The 13729-nt window shown below is 49.2% G+C and overlaps 2 protein-coding genes and 1 pseudogene across 3 annotated transcripts; all 3 read left to right on the forward strand.

Annotated features, from left to right (window-relative positions):
* The first annotated feature begins 310 nt into the window (after positions 1-310).
* rapgefl1 (Rap guanine nucleotide exchange factor (GEF)-like 1) lies at positions 311-7641 on the forward strand. The gene is made up of 16 exons (XM_037257445.1): positions 311-726; positions 1783-2012; positions 3441-3519; positions 3659-3869; positions 3936-4033; positions 4156-4268; positions 4350-4517; positions 4591-4688; positions 4824-4946; positions 5016-5194; positions 5287-5377; positions 5448-5498; positions 5574-5661; positions 5737-5801; positions 5901-5955; positions 6027-7641. The coding sequence occupies exons 1-16, from the start codon at positions 485-487 to the stop codon at positions 6149-6151; spliced, it is 2016 nt and encodes a 671-aa protein (XP_037113340.1). The 5' UTR covers positions 311-484; the 3' UTR covers positions 6152-7641.
* A 240-nt stretch (positions 7642-7881) lies between these two features.
* LOC119126307 (nucleoside diphosphate kinase A-like) lies at positions 7882-9558 on the forward strand. 2 transcript variants are annotated; one of them, XM_037257496.1, is made up of 5 exons: positions 7882-8069; positions 8626-8744; positions 8806-8907; positions 8988-9100; positions 9388-9532. In XM_037257496.1, the coding sequence occupies exons 2-5, from the start codon at positions 8628-8630 to the stop codon at positions 9503-9505; spliced, it is 450 nt and encodes a 149-aa protein (XP_037113391.1). In that variant the 5' UTR covers positions 7882-8069; positions 8626-8627; the 3' UTR covers positions 9506-9532. The 2 variants fall into 2 exon arrangements, with proteins under 2 accessions (XP_037113391.1, XP_037113390.1); XM_037257495.1 differs by lacking the exon at positions 7882-8069 and having other exon boundaries at positions 8616-8744; positions 9388-9558.
* A 1661-nt stretch (positions 9559-11219) lies between these two features.
* LOC119126293 lies at positions 11220-13671 on the forward strand (annotated as a pseudogene).
* The last annotated feature ends 58 nt before the right edge of the window (positions 13672-13729 follow it).

Raw genomic sequence — 13729 nt, forward strand, 5'->3', positions numbered from 1 at the left:
TTGTTTTCAAATATTTTATTACGACTGCGGTGCATGATTTACATCCAACATTTTTAAGTTTGGACAGAGCTACATCAGCTTTTGTGGGCCTACTTGCCACCTTCAATATGGCCAACGTGCTTACGTATCTCAGATCACTCAACGAGAGATCTATTTGTGTCTGACGTCAAATGCCAATGACGCGTCACGCTGGTGCTGTGACGTGACGTTGCTTCCGGCGTGCGCGACTGCAGCAGACGGAGGGGGAGGGGCCAGCGCCGCGCGAACGTGCACTTGTCATCAAAGCCGAGCTACTGGGGGGCGTGCGGGGGCTTTGGGGCGGGGGCGGAGGCTGACGGAGGGAGGCTGCGGCATCCGACCGACGACAAGCGTCGAGCGAGCGAGAGACGCGCGCCTGTGATGTAGACGCGCTACCTGCCTGCCTGCCCCCCGTCCCGACCCGTCCCGTCCCGTCCTGTCCTGTCCTGTCCTGTCCACCCCCACCATGCCGGCGGGGATGAAGCCGCTCGAGAAGTTCCTAAAGAAGCAGACGAGCGCGCTTAGCCGAGCCGGAGGAGGTGGAGGAGGAGGTGGAGGACCGGGAGCCGGACCGGGAGGCGGCGGAGGAGGAGCGGACAAGACCGGCGGGGGGACCGCGGCGTCGCGGCGGAGGGCTAGCCTGTCCCGCGTCGTCCCCTTCTTCAGGGAGACCTCCCCGGAGGGGGGGCAGGCCCGCGAGCTCTTCAGGTAGGCGGCCTGGGCGTGCGTGCGTGCGCGCGGGCGCGTGAGCTGCTGTTTGAAGGAGAAAGAAGGGAGGGGGCCGGGGGTCTGCGGGGGCTGCCGTCGTTACGCAACGTACGGAGCACAATGACGTCACGTACATCCTTCGGCTAAGCAACCTGCAAACGATGACAGCTCGTCATTGTGATTCCACATTTGAAATGCGTGCGTTGTTGCCACGCCGCCGCTATCAGTGCACATACGACAAGACATTCATGCTGCCTCTGTTGAAATGCTGATTAGTCAATTCTTGCTCTCACACCACGGGAGCAAAAACAGTCCATTGAAAGTTGCGATATGAATCCAAGCTAGGATTACGGAAGACTTCAGTTGAACACGTTAGGACGACGCTCATGTTCAAATGACCTCGATTCAACTCAATGTGAAATCTGGTCTTGTATAGTTGAACACAAAGCGACTAGATTTGCATGGAGCCATTTTTTTTTCCATGCTTGGATGTACCTTAGCCATCAAAGCATTTATTTGCTATGCCAGCCACTATGAGCATAGACGGAAAACAGCATGATCATGATGGAAATGATAATGCCATTACAGTAACTCATAACAGTGCTGGAAACATTTACTTTCACTTTTAACCTAACGACCTGCATCATTGATTTTTTTGAGGACTTCCGACATGCCAAACCGAAAAAAAACTACCAAAAGTGTGAGCACAAAGCACCCAACTGTGGATTTTGCAAACTGTTTTCAGATCCCTTTCAGAAAGCTGGAGACGCAAGACGAAAGAGTCCTATTTGACACTTGCTTGAATCAAAATCAAGATGACTTTCACACAGTCAGCGTGGCCGAGTAGTCACATCCTTCACAGTTCATGAACACATCCAAGTCAACCCATCCCTCTGATTGGCTGTTAGCTAGCCAAGCGGTGCGCGACAAATAATTGACTCCAGCAAAGCGGCGGCCAAGACAAAAAGCTCAGCAGAATGTGGCAATCCTACAAAAACTGTGATTCTGAATCCAGATCCTGATATGATGACCTTTGACCCCACCCACTCATTGCAGCCCCGACAGCGAGGACGCCCCACCCTGGCCTCCTGCCGGCTCGTCGCTCAACGGCTCGGCTGGCGGCGACGCACGTAGCCCATCTTTGTCCGGCGACGAGCAGAGTTCCGAAGCCAGCCCGGCGGCGGAAAGTGGCGGCGGCGGTGCCGCCGTTCATGCCGACACGCCCCAAAACCTGATGTTCGCCGTGCTGGACAGCGTGGCGGGAAAACGCTTGGTCAACTGCGCAGGTGACCTACACCTTCATTATGGCGCCATCCAAACCAAAAGAGGGAACTGCACACCCAATATAGTCACATTTGATTGATTGATTGAATATTTATTGATCCCCAGGGGTGGGGAAATTCAGGCCCCAGCAGTATCCATACCACAGAGTGGGTACACAAAAGACACACAGATGGCATGAGCGCAACTCAATAGGCTCTCATAAGGCTGCCACACAACGGCGCCACAAAGAAAGTCAGAAAGTGCACAAGATAAAAGCCATCAAAGCAAAAACAAAGCTAAAAGACAAAGGAAAAAAAGCAACAGCGGCCTCGACCGGGGTCCCAAGAAGAAAAAAATAAATAAAAAACATCCGATCCGAAGAGATACCGAGGTGCGGTAGAAGGCACCAGCATCGCCGAATGGACAAAAAGACAGAAAGAAAAAGGAGAAAAGAAGGAAATAAAGAGAACACTGCTGGGAGGCAGCCACTTAAGGCGCCATACCAGACGTACATCTATGAAAACCATTAATAAGACATTAATTCCTCCTCACGGGAATTAATATTCAAAAGAGGAAAAAATAGTCACGGTGCTAACCCACAAACTTGTCGAGACGTGTGCGTGCTTACATAATCGCTGCTGTTATGATAATGGAGTGGGCTCATGCGTGTTTCTACAGGAATTTTGCACACGCGCAGAGTGCAAGATGGTGGGTGCGTGGGAGTAAATGTGCGGGCTTGTTTGCTAAGATGCCTCCACGACTTCCTGCGGATTTCTGATGGGCTGGATAAAATGTCGGCGCATTCAAAAATTATGGAAAGAAGTGAAATTCACGCATCACTTTCACATTGCGCACACGCAGTGTGGTCATGTGTCTTAGTGTCTCCATGGCAACCATCTGCAGAGGGGGGGGGGGTGCTCTGGCACAACACGCCCACTGCAGTACGTTAGGCTTTCACATATGTGCACGTGTGTGCACGTTGACACATGCGCGCATCTTTTTTTTGTGACCCACATTTTGTATTTAGATTTGGTTTTCAAATGAGTTGAGGTGTTGACGTGCAAAATCATATTTATCCAAAATAATTAAATTGATGAAGCCCAACTTGCCTATGAGAGTGTGTTGCTGCTACGCCAGAAGAAAAAAAACTACAGTAGCAGTTTGGCAAAAGTTGAACGATCAATCAAAAGAGGCTTCAAACTGTGGAAGACCACTTCAAGTTGAGGTTAACACAAAAACTACAAACACAAAGCAAAAAAATAGTATTTTAAGCAACATAGCTTTGCCTTATGAAACGCTCCAGTTAGCTCAATGCTAACAAACAATGCAAAACGGTGTTCATAGGCTAACGGTGAGCATCGATGATTGCTGCTGGATTTCGGCTCCTGCGTTGCGATTGTTTTGTATTTGGTCCCAATGTGATGTTTTTGTTTGTGTGTGTGCGTGTGTAGAGACGTTGCTGGATGACTTCATGTTGACTCATCCCATCTTTCTTACGGCCGACGCCTTTCAGCAAGTTCTACTGCAGCAGTATCCTTCATGTGCGCGAGCACACACGCCTGCTAGCACGCGCGTGCGTGGGGCGCCGACCAAACACGCATCGCCGCACGTCTAAACGCTCACGGAGGAATTTTGTTTTGCCTTTCTGCTTCCTTGACGCCACGCTCAGGTTTTGTCTGCATGTAGGGGAGGGGCCAGGTGAGGCAGGAGAGAGGCCGGGAGCGGAGGGGGAGCAGCAAGGAGAGAGCGGTCAGAGTGGGCCGTACGGGGAGGCGGAGCCAGACGACCTCCGCAGGAAGCGGGCCGTGCTCAGCGTGGCCTTTCGCTACCTGGACACATACCGAGAACTCCTGCAGGAGGAGGGAGACAAATTCCCAAAGGTGACCGCACGGCTACACAACAACTACACACCTGGACCAACAACCAACGAGTGTGTGTGTTTGCAGGAATTGTACTTGTGTGCGCTTCAGGAGCTCAGTCGACATCCTGACCTGGTCGACGACGTCGTCAAACTGGAACGCTGGACTCAAATTTTACACTGCTCGTACGTGCAAACGCACTCACACACACACACACACACACACACACACACACACACACACACACACACACACACACACACACACACACACAATGACGAGTGTGACTTTGTGTGTGTGTGGTCAGTTGCAGCGAGGAAAAGGAGAGCCGCAGGAAGCAAGTGCGACCGCTCTTCCGCCATTTCCGGCGAATCGACGCCTGCCTGCAGCCCAGGGAGGCGTTCAGGGGCTCTGACGAGAGTATGACATTCCCACTGTCGATGCTCTTAATGCGGCATGCTAATCAGCACGCTAAGCTAACGGCATGTCCACCGCACACAGTCTTCTGCAGGGTCTACACTCCCGACCACTCCTACGTAACCATCCGAAGCCGGCTGTCGTGCCGTGTGGGCGACATCCTGGCATTGGTGCGCGAGAAGCTGCAGTACAGCGACGAGCGCCCGCTCCTTCCCGGCAAACTGATCCTGGTGGCCGTCACGTCGGCCGGAGGTCTGCCAGCTCGCCGCGTAGGCCCACCGCGTGTCAGCGAAAGGCTGACGCGTGTGCTCGTGTGCGCCCGCAGAGAAGGCGGTGTTCCGGCCAAGCGACGAAGCCGTCTTCACCACGCTGGGGGTCAACACGCATTTGTTTACTTGCCAACCCTCGGAGCTCGACTCCCTGGTCAGTACCCGCTCCAAAGTATGTGGTATTATCAACATCTGCCGTCGCCCTCTGGAGGCCGGGAATGTTCATGACAAATTGAGGAAGCTTTTTTTTTTTTCCCCCCCAATTTTAATGTCACTCTTGCTCCGTCAGCTCCCTCTTCCCGAGGAGATCCACTGGACGCCCGGAGACAGCAAACTTCACGACATGTCAGCCGAAGAAGTGGCCAACCAGTTGGTGGCCTTCGACTGGGAGCTCTTCAGCTGTGTGCATGAGGTCAGCGCCAGCCAGATCCTGAAACGCTTGGCCTCCTTTAGCGTCCGCCTGAACTTGAACTCCCTGCAGGTGGAGTTTGTGTGTTATGTGTTCCACGGCGAGCAGTCCCGTTGGCGCCCCCTCAACTTGGAGCTGGTACTACAGCGCTGCAGCGAGGTTCAGCACTGGGTGGCCACGGAGATGCTGCAGTGCCACTCACTGCCCAAACGCATTCAGCTGCTCAGAAAGTTCATCAAGATCGCTGCGCTGTGAGACAAAAATCGCCAACCCCAATCTCTCCCTCCCTCATCTGTCCGTCCATCCATCCAGATTTTTCTTCTCCTCTTCGTGTGTGTTTCAGCTGCAAACAACAGCAAGACCTTCTGTCCTTCCTGGCCGTGCTGCTGGGCTTGGACAACCCGGCACTCAGCAGGCTGAGGCTCACCTGGGAGGTAAAGCGCAAGTAACCCGACCCACACTTAACATCTGTGGACGAGTTAATGAGCATGTTTTGTGTGTCAGGGTCTTCCGGGGAAATTCCGCAAACAGTTTCAACAATTTGAAAGCATCACTGTAAGTTTTAGTTTTGGAACTACAAAACAACTACAATGTCCCACTTTTGACATTTGGACGTTTTGCCCACATCAGGATCCTTCTCGAAACCACAAGTCCTACAGAGACCTGATCACCAGTCTTACGCCACCGCTCATTCCCTTCACTCCTCTGCTGCTCAAAGGCACGCACACACACTCTCACACACACACAACCACACACACCAATTCTAAATCACACAACTGCTTTGTTTTTGCAGACTTGACTTTTCTTCACGAGAGTTGTAAAACTTTTCATGGCCAACACGTCAACTTTGACAAAATGGTAAGAAAATACGCTCATCCCAATCTTTCATTTATCACTGAGGACAGCCAAGAAAGAAGCACTGCAACTTTTGATTGCTAAATTGCCGCTTTTGCACAGCACAAAGTGGCTGAAATGGTCCGAGGCATCCGCAGATACCGCAGCGGACAACTGGGTAACACGCATGCACAAACACACACACAATTGTGTACATAGGAAGCTAAATGTGCTTGTTCCTGCCGGTAGTCATGGATACGGAGACGTCGCCGTCCCATTTGCAGACGAAAGCGTACGTGAGGCAGCTGCACGTCATCGACAACCAAAATCTGCTCTTTGACTTGTCCTGCAAACTCGAACCCAGAGACGGATAGACCTCACCCCCCCCCCCCCCCCCCCCCCCTCCACTAAAGGAAGAAAAAAACACGTGAAGGGGACATGCCAAGAGGACACGGTAGGACACATGCAAAGACGGGTGAAGACCGGCCCCACCTCCTCATCTTCCTCTTCAGCCAATCAGGACAAGCTTGGCTGTCATTTATTCCTTCATTTGCATTTCGGCCCCGCCCACAAATAGCTAATGACACTAATCACTTCCTTTCTTCACGTCTTTACCTTATTTCCTCCCCTACTTCTTTGCCATCCTACCTGCTAAACTTAAATCTTTCCTCACTTTCTTTACAGCCTTCATTTCCTTTTCTTACTTCTATTCATTTCCTTACTTTCTTGTCTTTCCTTATTTCCTTTCCTTCCTTCCTTCCCTGACTTTGTAATCTCACTTCCTTACTAGCTTTCTTCACTTTCTATTCTTGTGTCTATGAGTCACTTTCTTTCCTTCCCCCCCGTCCTCACTTCTTTATTTCGTGCCAATTCTTTTCCTTTGTTCCTCGTTTCCTTTCCTCGTTTCCTTTCCTGGCTTCCGTGTGACGTGAGCGGACGCCTCCACCCAGGAAAAAAGGTTTCAACTATTTTCCGACGAAGCACTTTGATGACCCTCTCAGGGCTGCGAGGTTTTGTTTACTTCTTCTATTGTCGTGCGATGACTTCATCATTATTATGATTAATATTGCTCTTAAGATTATTGTTGTTGTTTTTTTTTAGTTGTTGTGCACAACACTATTTTTGACAAACAAAAGCTGTTTGCTCGACCGACACGTTTAGTGAGGTATATTGAGTCCCCAGGTGAGGTTGAAGCTGGACTTTTCCTTTGAAGGACTGCAAAGCACCGATTAAGGCCGCCACTTGCGGGACCGGCAAGTCGTCCTCGGATGCTTTTATTAGCAACGTGACAAGATGACAGTCGCTCAGAATGCCGAGATACTAAAATGTCCACTCCGAGACAAAATGGCAGTGTAGTTCAAGTGGCCACTTCCAAAAAAAATTAGGGGGCTAGATTGGCTCATGCGCATCGCTCATCAATCGGCAATTGATTTGGTGGGGCTGATTGCTTTCAAAGTGCTCATTCCAGGCTTTGGAGAAGACTACTTGTCACTTTGCTACTTTTATCACTCAGGCGGGGACGTTTGTGTAAATAGCCGCGGTGTAAATAGACGAAACCCACGCAGAATCTATTTTACGTAAAAGCGTCCCGCTTGGTTTTTGCTTTGTCGGCTTTGGGTCGATTGGACGCGGCGGCGGCAGGGAGTTAGCTAGCTAGCCGAGCCACCTTAACACCTGTTTGAAGAACGCAGCGGGCTAGCTAACAAACTAGTCCGCTAGCGAAGGATGACGGACTGTTGACGCTTGAATTTTAAAGTGGGATATTTTTCAAACTGGAGTCTTTGTAATGTGATTTTTCTGCACTTGAAAATCTTGTCATGTTCCTTCCTACAGCTACAAAAATAAATGCTGACCTGCGACCGATCTCTGCGTCCCATTTTCAAGAAGACGTTTGCAGATTTGACACACACACACATGCATGTACAGTACTCTAAATCAGTTCATACTGCATGAAATGAGAAGCTAAAAATAGTCAAAGTGGGTGAAGGGTGTCACAAGCATCACGTGTGTCCATTTGGATGTCGGGCTTGGAGGTTATTTTGATTGGGCGCAAAGTCAGCAGCAATGCCACATAATCCCACTAATTAAGCTTTGCTAGCTGTTTCCACCAACACCAATCAAGTCGAGTCAGCGGCGATTCCTGTCATCAGGATGCTCATCCAATCGGAAAACCCAGACCGGTGACCCCTCCCTTCTCCCGCACTGCCCCCCTCAGCCTTTAAAAGTTTTTGCACGCCGCTCATCGTCCCGGCTGAGCTCTCGACTGTTGACCGACCTCCGAGCTTCTTCAAGGTAACGGTCCAGTCTTCCTTCCTTTGCCTGCTTTTCTTTGTTTGTCTCGCATCCGTTTTTAAGGGCAAACGTTACAGGATGGAAAAGATCAACTTGAAGAAACCATGACACATGACCTTTATGTTTTCATCCTCCCTGCTAATAGCAAGCTAAATACAAATCCTGAATGTTTTTGATTGAAAGTTGTCATTTATTTTTATATTGGTGTGAATGGTCGCTTGAATGAGGAGGGTCATGGCGGACAGGGTTAACTGTCCAATCATGTCAGCTGTCACTTCTCCCCTTCGTCACATGATCCACAGGCAGCTGACGCTAAAGTTAGCATCAGGGAGGGCGGGGCTGGTGTTGGTATGTTCCGATAGGCAGCTGGGGCAGGCGATGTGTGGCGGGCACTTTCATTATTTCTCAATCTCGTATTGTCTACGAGAGGTCACCAGGGTTAGAACATGCAAACACCACACAGGAGAGCAACCACATTCAAACCCAAGCATCAGAACTGCCTTGCTAAGTGCCAAAATGTGAAAAACACCTGATAATAGTGATGACATGCGTGCAGACATGGAGCGAACTTTCATCGCAGTGAAGCCGGACGGCGTCCAGCGAGGCCTGTGCGGAGAGATCATCAAGCGCTTCGAGCACAGAGGTTTCAGACTGGTCGCCTGCAAGATGATCCAGGTATGCAATATTCCGCCATATTCCGCCGACACTCCGACATTGCGGCGCTTTTGTGCGGCAGGCGTCTGAGGATCACATGAAGACACACTACGCCGACTTGAAGGACACGCCCTTCTACGCCGGACTGTGCAAGTACATGGCGTCCGGACCCATCCTAGCCATGGTAACGTACTGAGTTGGCGTCATGTGAACGGGCGCTCGCCGTCGTAAATGGCACCGCGCTTATGACTATGTCCTGCACAGGTGTGGGAGGGGCGGAGCATTGTTAAGCTGGCACGAATGATGCTGGGTGAAACCAACCCGGCCGAGTCCAAACCCGGAAGCATCCGAGGAGACCTGTGCATTGACATCGGCAGGTAAGCACTCGCTGGGCGGCCATGCTAAGCACACTGCTTGTGACGTGTCATTCCATCGGTGACTCGCGGCCGTGACATCTGGCTAGGTAACTAGCTTCCACACAACTCATGACTCATCATTTGAATTAGAGATTTACGTTAGACACTCACCATCTGTATCATGACTGGCATCAGGTTGAGTATTAGCATCCATGCTAATTAGCATGAATGCTAAAGACACCACTAATGGCCGGTCATCCAGCTGAGAGACTAGGATCTGTACAATTTATTTATTTATGTTTCCCCAGGAACGTGATCCACGGCAGCGACACAGTGGAAAACGCCAAGCGCGAGATAGATTTGTGGTTCAAGGCTGCCGAGATGCTCAACTACGCCCCCTGTGCTCAAGCCTTCCTCTACGAGTAAAATTCAAGAGCGACGGAATGCGCTTGTCAATAAAGCCTCATGAGAACAGGTCACACTGTGATGTTCACTTTTATTGTGTGCTTGTATGTGCATCATTTTGTTAAGCCAGCAACATTTCAACTTTCTGTACGTATTTAAAAGCTATTCACACCACTTCAGCCGCACAACTTAGCAGACTGACAAAAACATTCCACTGACAAAATACTTCCCAACAAGTTTATTTCATCTATTTATTTGTTTGGTCGTTGATCTTCTAGATGTCATTTCATTGGTTTTCTTTTTCTGTGATAAAGCCATAACTGCTGAATTGGCACAAAATATGAACTGAAAACATGCTTTGTTGATATTACCAATAATATTAAACTGCAACCCAGCCCAGCAGGAATTTGCCAGAACGTTCAAAACACCAATCCTACTGAAACACTGGCCCGTCTGCATGAATGCTGTAAATGCACCAAAATACGCTTTAAATTTTTCACACAGTAAATTTACTGGTCTCATAATTTACTGAAATACTTCAGCGGTTCAACATCATGCAAGTCATCAAAAACCATCAAAAGTTAACTGGACTTACGTTTCCATGACTTGACTTTCTTGCACGGGCCGACTCTGCAGCGTTGAACTGTGTGTGCAAACAGGTTAGACTAAAATAGAATGAAATAATTATCTGATTAAAAAAAAGAAGACTGCTCTTATAAACCCAACAAACGAGAATTTCGCAAGTTTACCTCTGAAACTTGTGGTGCGTCAGCGAACCTGCTGCCATCAAGCCAGCACATTCTGGCTGCGCGCCCACCAGATCACGTGACAAACATGAAAATGGCCACAGGGTGGCACTGTTTCTCCCTTCAACGAGGCTCAAGCAAAATCTGGCTGCAATTACGCCTACTGTCGATGCCTTCAAAGACTCCTTCACATTCACAGCATATTCACAGATAAAATTGATCATAAAATTGACTTCCTTCACTATTTCAACCCTCGTGCACACACGTAAAAAGAAAAAGACACGTAACCACTCACTCGTGGCCGCATTTATAAATACTGGCATGCACACATTAAACTCACAACCACACATACTAACACACGCCAGGTGAGAATATTGCATTGTGGGTATTTGAACACTGGGGTAATTCTGATTGTTGCAACATAACCGCAACACTCCACACACGTACACACAAACCACAAAAAAAACAAAAAAAACACCGCAAGTGTGGGTGTGGTAGGTTTCCTAAAATGACTGAAGCAGGTTTGCGCACATACAGCGTCGCCACGACAATGGCACACCTTGATCATCGCATATTTCTCAAAACAAGTTTGAACTTGACTCGGGCGAGTGAAGGGGGGGGGGGGGGGGGGGGGGGGGTCACCTTGGGCGGATCACCTGTCAATCACACGACTAACACGTCTTTCACACACTTGAGCAATAAAATATTGATGACTTTTTTTATGATTTATTGATACAAAGAGTGCACAAGTGCATAATCTACAGTGCCAAAAGGCCAGTTATGTCCACAATAAAAAAATGTCAATATGTCAATAAGTACGAAAGAGGATTAGGGCCAGTGAAGAAGAAAAAAAAAGGGTGGTGACAGGATTCTGACTTTTTTTCTCAGAATTCTGACTTTAAAGTCAGAATAAAGTCAGAATTCTGAGGAAAAAAAATTCAGAATCCTGTCACCCCCTTTTTTTTTTCTTCACTGGCCCTAATCCTCTTCCGTAGTACGGAAGAGGCCTCTTCCGTACTCTTCTGTACAAGAGTAACAGCAAAGTCCTAAAAGAGAAGAATTAAAACAAAGGAAATAACATACGATACAAAAAAGGTGAGAAGAAAATGCCAAAAAAGCTCAGGGAAGTGATTGACAGGTTATATAGAAATGTCCGCACCCACAACATAAATTCTTCATGAGGTGTGTGCATCCATTTGTGTGTGAATCCATTTGAACAGATAAATGTGTGAGTGGGTCTCAGTGTGTACGTAAGTCCTTGTATGTCCTATAGTTTCAAGCCTTTAGTCAATCACACATTTAGCCAAATACATCAAAACTCATTGGACGGACCCACCTCAAGCAGAGCCAGCAAATGAGCCCAATGTTGTATAATGGCTAAGTTGACGGATCACCTGACCTGAATCCAATTGAGCATGTATTTGACTTGCTAAACTAAAGGCAGGAAAATGTCCCAAGCAGCAAATGAAGACAGGATGAAATCCAGCATCTGATGATGTCAATGTTGTCCGCACCTCCACCCGCATGGGATTGCAAAGTTTTACTTCAGATTGTTCCTTTGTGCTCATTGTCCGTGTGCCGGCCGGGCATGACGGTGCACGTTCAAGTATAGAATGCTTTAAATTCCAGAGGGGGTCTCAAGCGAGATATAAGAAGGCTTCCGTTGCTTGCGGCGCATCCAGAGCCCCTGTCTGTTGAACATGACATCCTTTGCTCGCTCTCTTGGCTTTTCAACTGGAAGCCGTGTCGGCTCCCGGCAGGCCCCCAGCGTGTACGCCGGCGCTGGAGGCCAAGGGGTGCGCATCTCCAGCGTGGCCGCCCCTCGGTGTTTCTCCTCTGCCGGTGCCGCCATTGATTTGGCAGATGCCCTGGATGTACCAGACAGCGATAAGATTGCCATGCAGAACCTGAACGGTCGCTTGGCGACCTATTTGGAGAAGGTGCGCAAGCTGGAGGCGGCCAATGGGGAGCTCGAGCTGAAGATCAGGAACTTCCTTGAAAACGCCAGCACGCCGGAGAGCAGAGACTGGAGCGCCTACAACGGCCCAATTAGGGACCTCCAGGAGCAGGTCAGCGTACCACACCCACAATGTACTTAGGATAACATAAAATGTACTTAAAACAGCATTAATTTTTCTGATGACATTTTTTGTTGACTCCCAACATTTGAAAACCTTTGCCATCTCTGTGAAATATTGTCTATCGTAGATCTTTGACGCCACTCGCACCAACGTGTCTCTCCAACTGGACATAGATAACGCCAAACTGGCGCTTGACGACTTCAAGCTCAAGTGAGTCCCACACACGTCGATCATAATGCCACACGTTTTTTACGCTTCGCTTTGACTTGAGGTACAACAACGAGTTGGCTATGCGCCAGGCGGTGGAGGCCGATCTGGGCGGTCTGAAACGAATACTGGACGAGTTGACGCTCCGACTTGGAGATGCAAATGGAGGCTCTGAAGGAGGAACTGATCCACCTGAAGATGAACCACGAGGAGGTGAGAACAGCCTCAGCACAGGCCACACAGGAAGTCCAACTAACCACCTCTGCCATCCACAGGACCTCCTCGACATACAGTCTCAGATGAACGGACAGGTCAATGTAGAGTTAAACGCTGCCCCTCAGAAGGATCTCTCTGCCGTCTTGGCCGAAATCCGACTACATTACGAGAACGTCACCTCCAAGAACAGCACAGACCTGGATGACTGGTTTCAAGCCAAGGTGAATGTAAAATTTCAGTGTCTACCTGTGTAAACAATAATTCTGCTTCTTCTTGTCCTAAACCTGGCCAACATCCAGACAATTGAGCTCAATAAAGAAGTGGTGACGAGCGTCGAGACCCTGCAGACATCCAAAAGGGAGACAAGAGAATCGCAAAGAACTCTCCAGGATCTGCAGATCCAACTGGAAGCGGAACTCAGTCAGGTGAGCTCTCAGCAGACTTCGTCTTCACCGGATCTTTTTTGTTGTTGTTTCTAACTGCTTCGATTGAACGAATAATAGAAAGCGGCTTTGGAGGGAACGCTGGCCGAGACACAATCTCGCCACGCCGCCATGTTGCTAGGTTACCAGAGGCAAGTGGAGGGCTTGGAGGAGCAGCTGGTTCAGCTCAGAGCCGAAGTGGAGAAGTAGAAGGTCCAGTTTTCTGAGCTTCTGGACATCAAGACTCGACTGGAAATGGAGATCGCAGAGTACCGACGCCTGATTGATAGCGAGATGCAGAGGTGGGAGGCGGAAAGGTCATATAAGAATCCCACAAACTAAAAACCTCTTTGTCATGTGATTCGTGTTTGTCATGTGACTTTCTGCAGCTTCTCCGACGTCAGTAGTGCCCACCACCATCTGGCCACCATCGCCAAGGAGACCACAGACGACGACAAAGATGACAGCTCAGAATCTGAATGATGTGATCACAATAAAAAAAAATGTGACAAACTGATGTTATTTTTTGGATCAACAGTACAACTGCTTATTCTTACGATTCCGCAATCGGCG

This window comes from Syngnathus acus, chromosome 8, assembly GCF_901709675.1.
Source record: "Syngnathus acus chromosome 8, fSynAcu1.2, whole genome shotgun sequence".
NCBI classification, from domain to species: domain Eukaryota; kingdom Metazoa; phylum Chordata; class Actinopteri; order Syngnathiformes; family Syngnathidae; genus Syngnathus; species Syngnathus acus.

What these genes read in the sequence shown, in the direction of transcription:
- rapgefl1 (XM_037257445.1), top strand. Translation starts at nt 485, where the DNA reads ATGCCGGCGGGGATGAAGCCGCTCGAGAAGTTCCTAAAGAAGCAGACG. An exon ending in CAGCAAGTTCTACTGCAGCA is followed by an intron (nt 3,520 to 3,658) that starts GTATCCTTCATG and finishes CGCCACGCTCAG; the next exon opens with GTTTTGTCTGCATGTAGGGG. An exon ending in GGCCGTCACGTCGGCCGGAG is followed by an intron (nt 4,518 to 4,590) that starts GTCTGCCAGCTC and finishes GTGCGCCCGCAG; the next exon opens with AGAAGGCGGTGTTCCGGCCA.
- LOC119126307 (XM_037257495.1), top strand. Translation starts at nt 8,616, where the DNA reads ATGCGTGCAGACATGGAGCGAACTTTCATCGCAGTGAAGCCGGACGGC. An exon ending in TCGCCTGCAAGATGATCCAG is followed by an intron (nt 8,745 to 8,805) that starts GTATGCAATATT and finishes TTTGTGCGGCAG; the next exon opens with GCGTCTGAGGATCACATGAA. An exon ending in CCGGACCCATCCTAGCCATG is followed by an intron (nt 8,908 to 8,987) that starts GTAACGTACTGA and finishes TGTCCTGCACAG; the next exon opens with GTGTGGGAGGGGCGGAGCAT.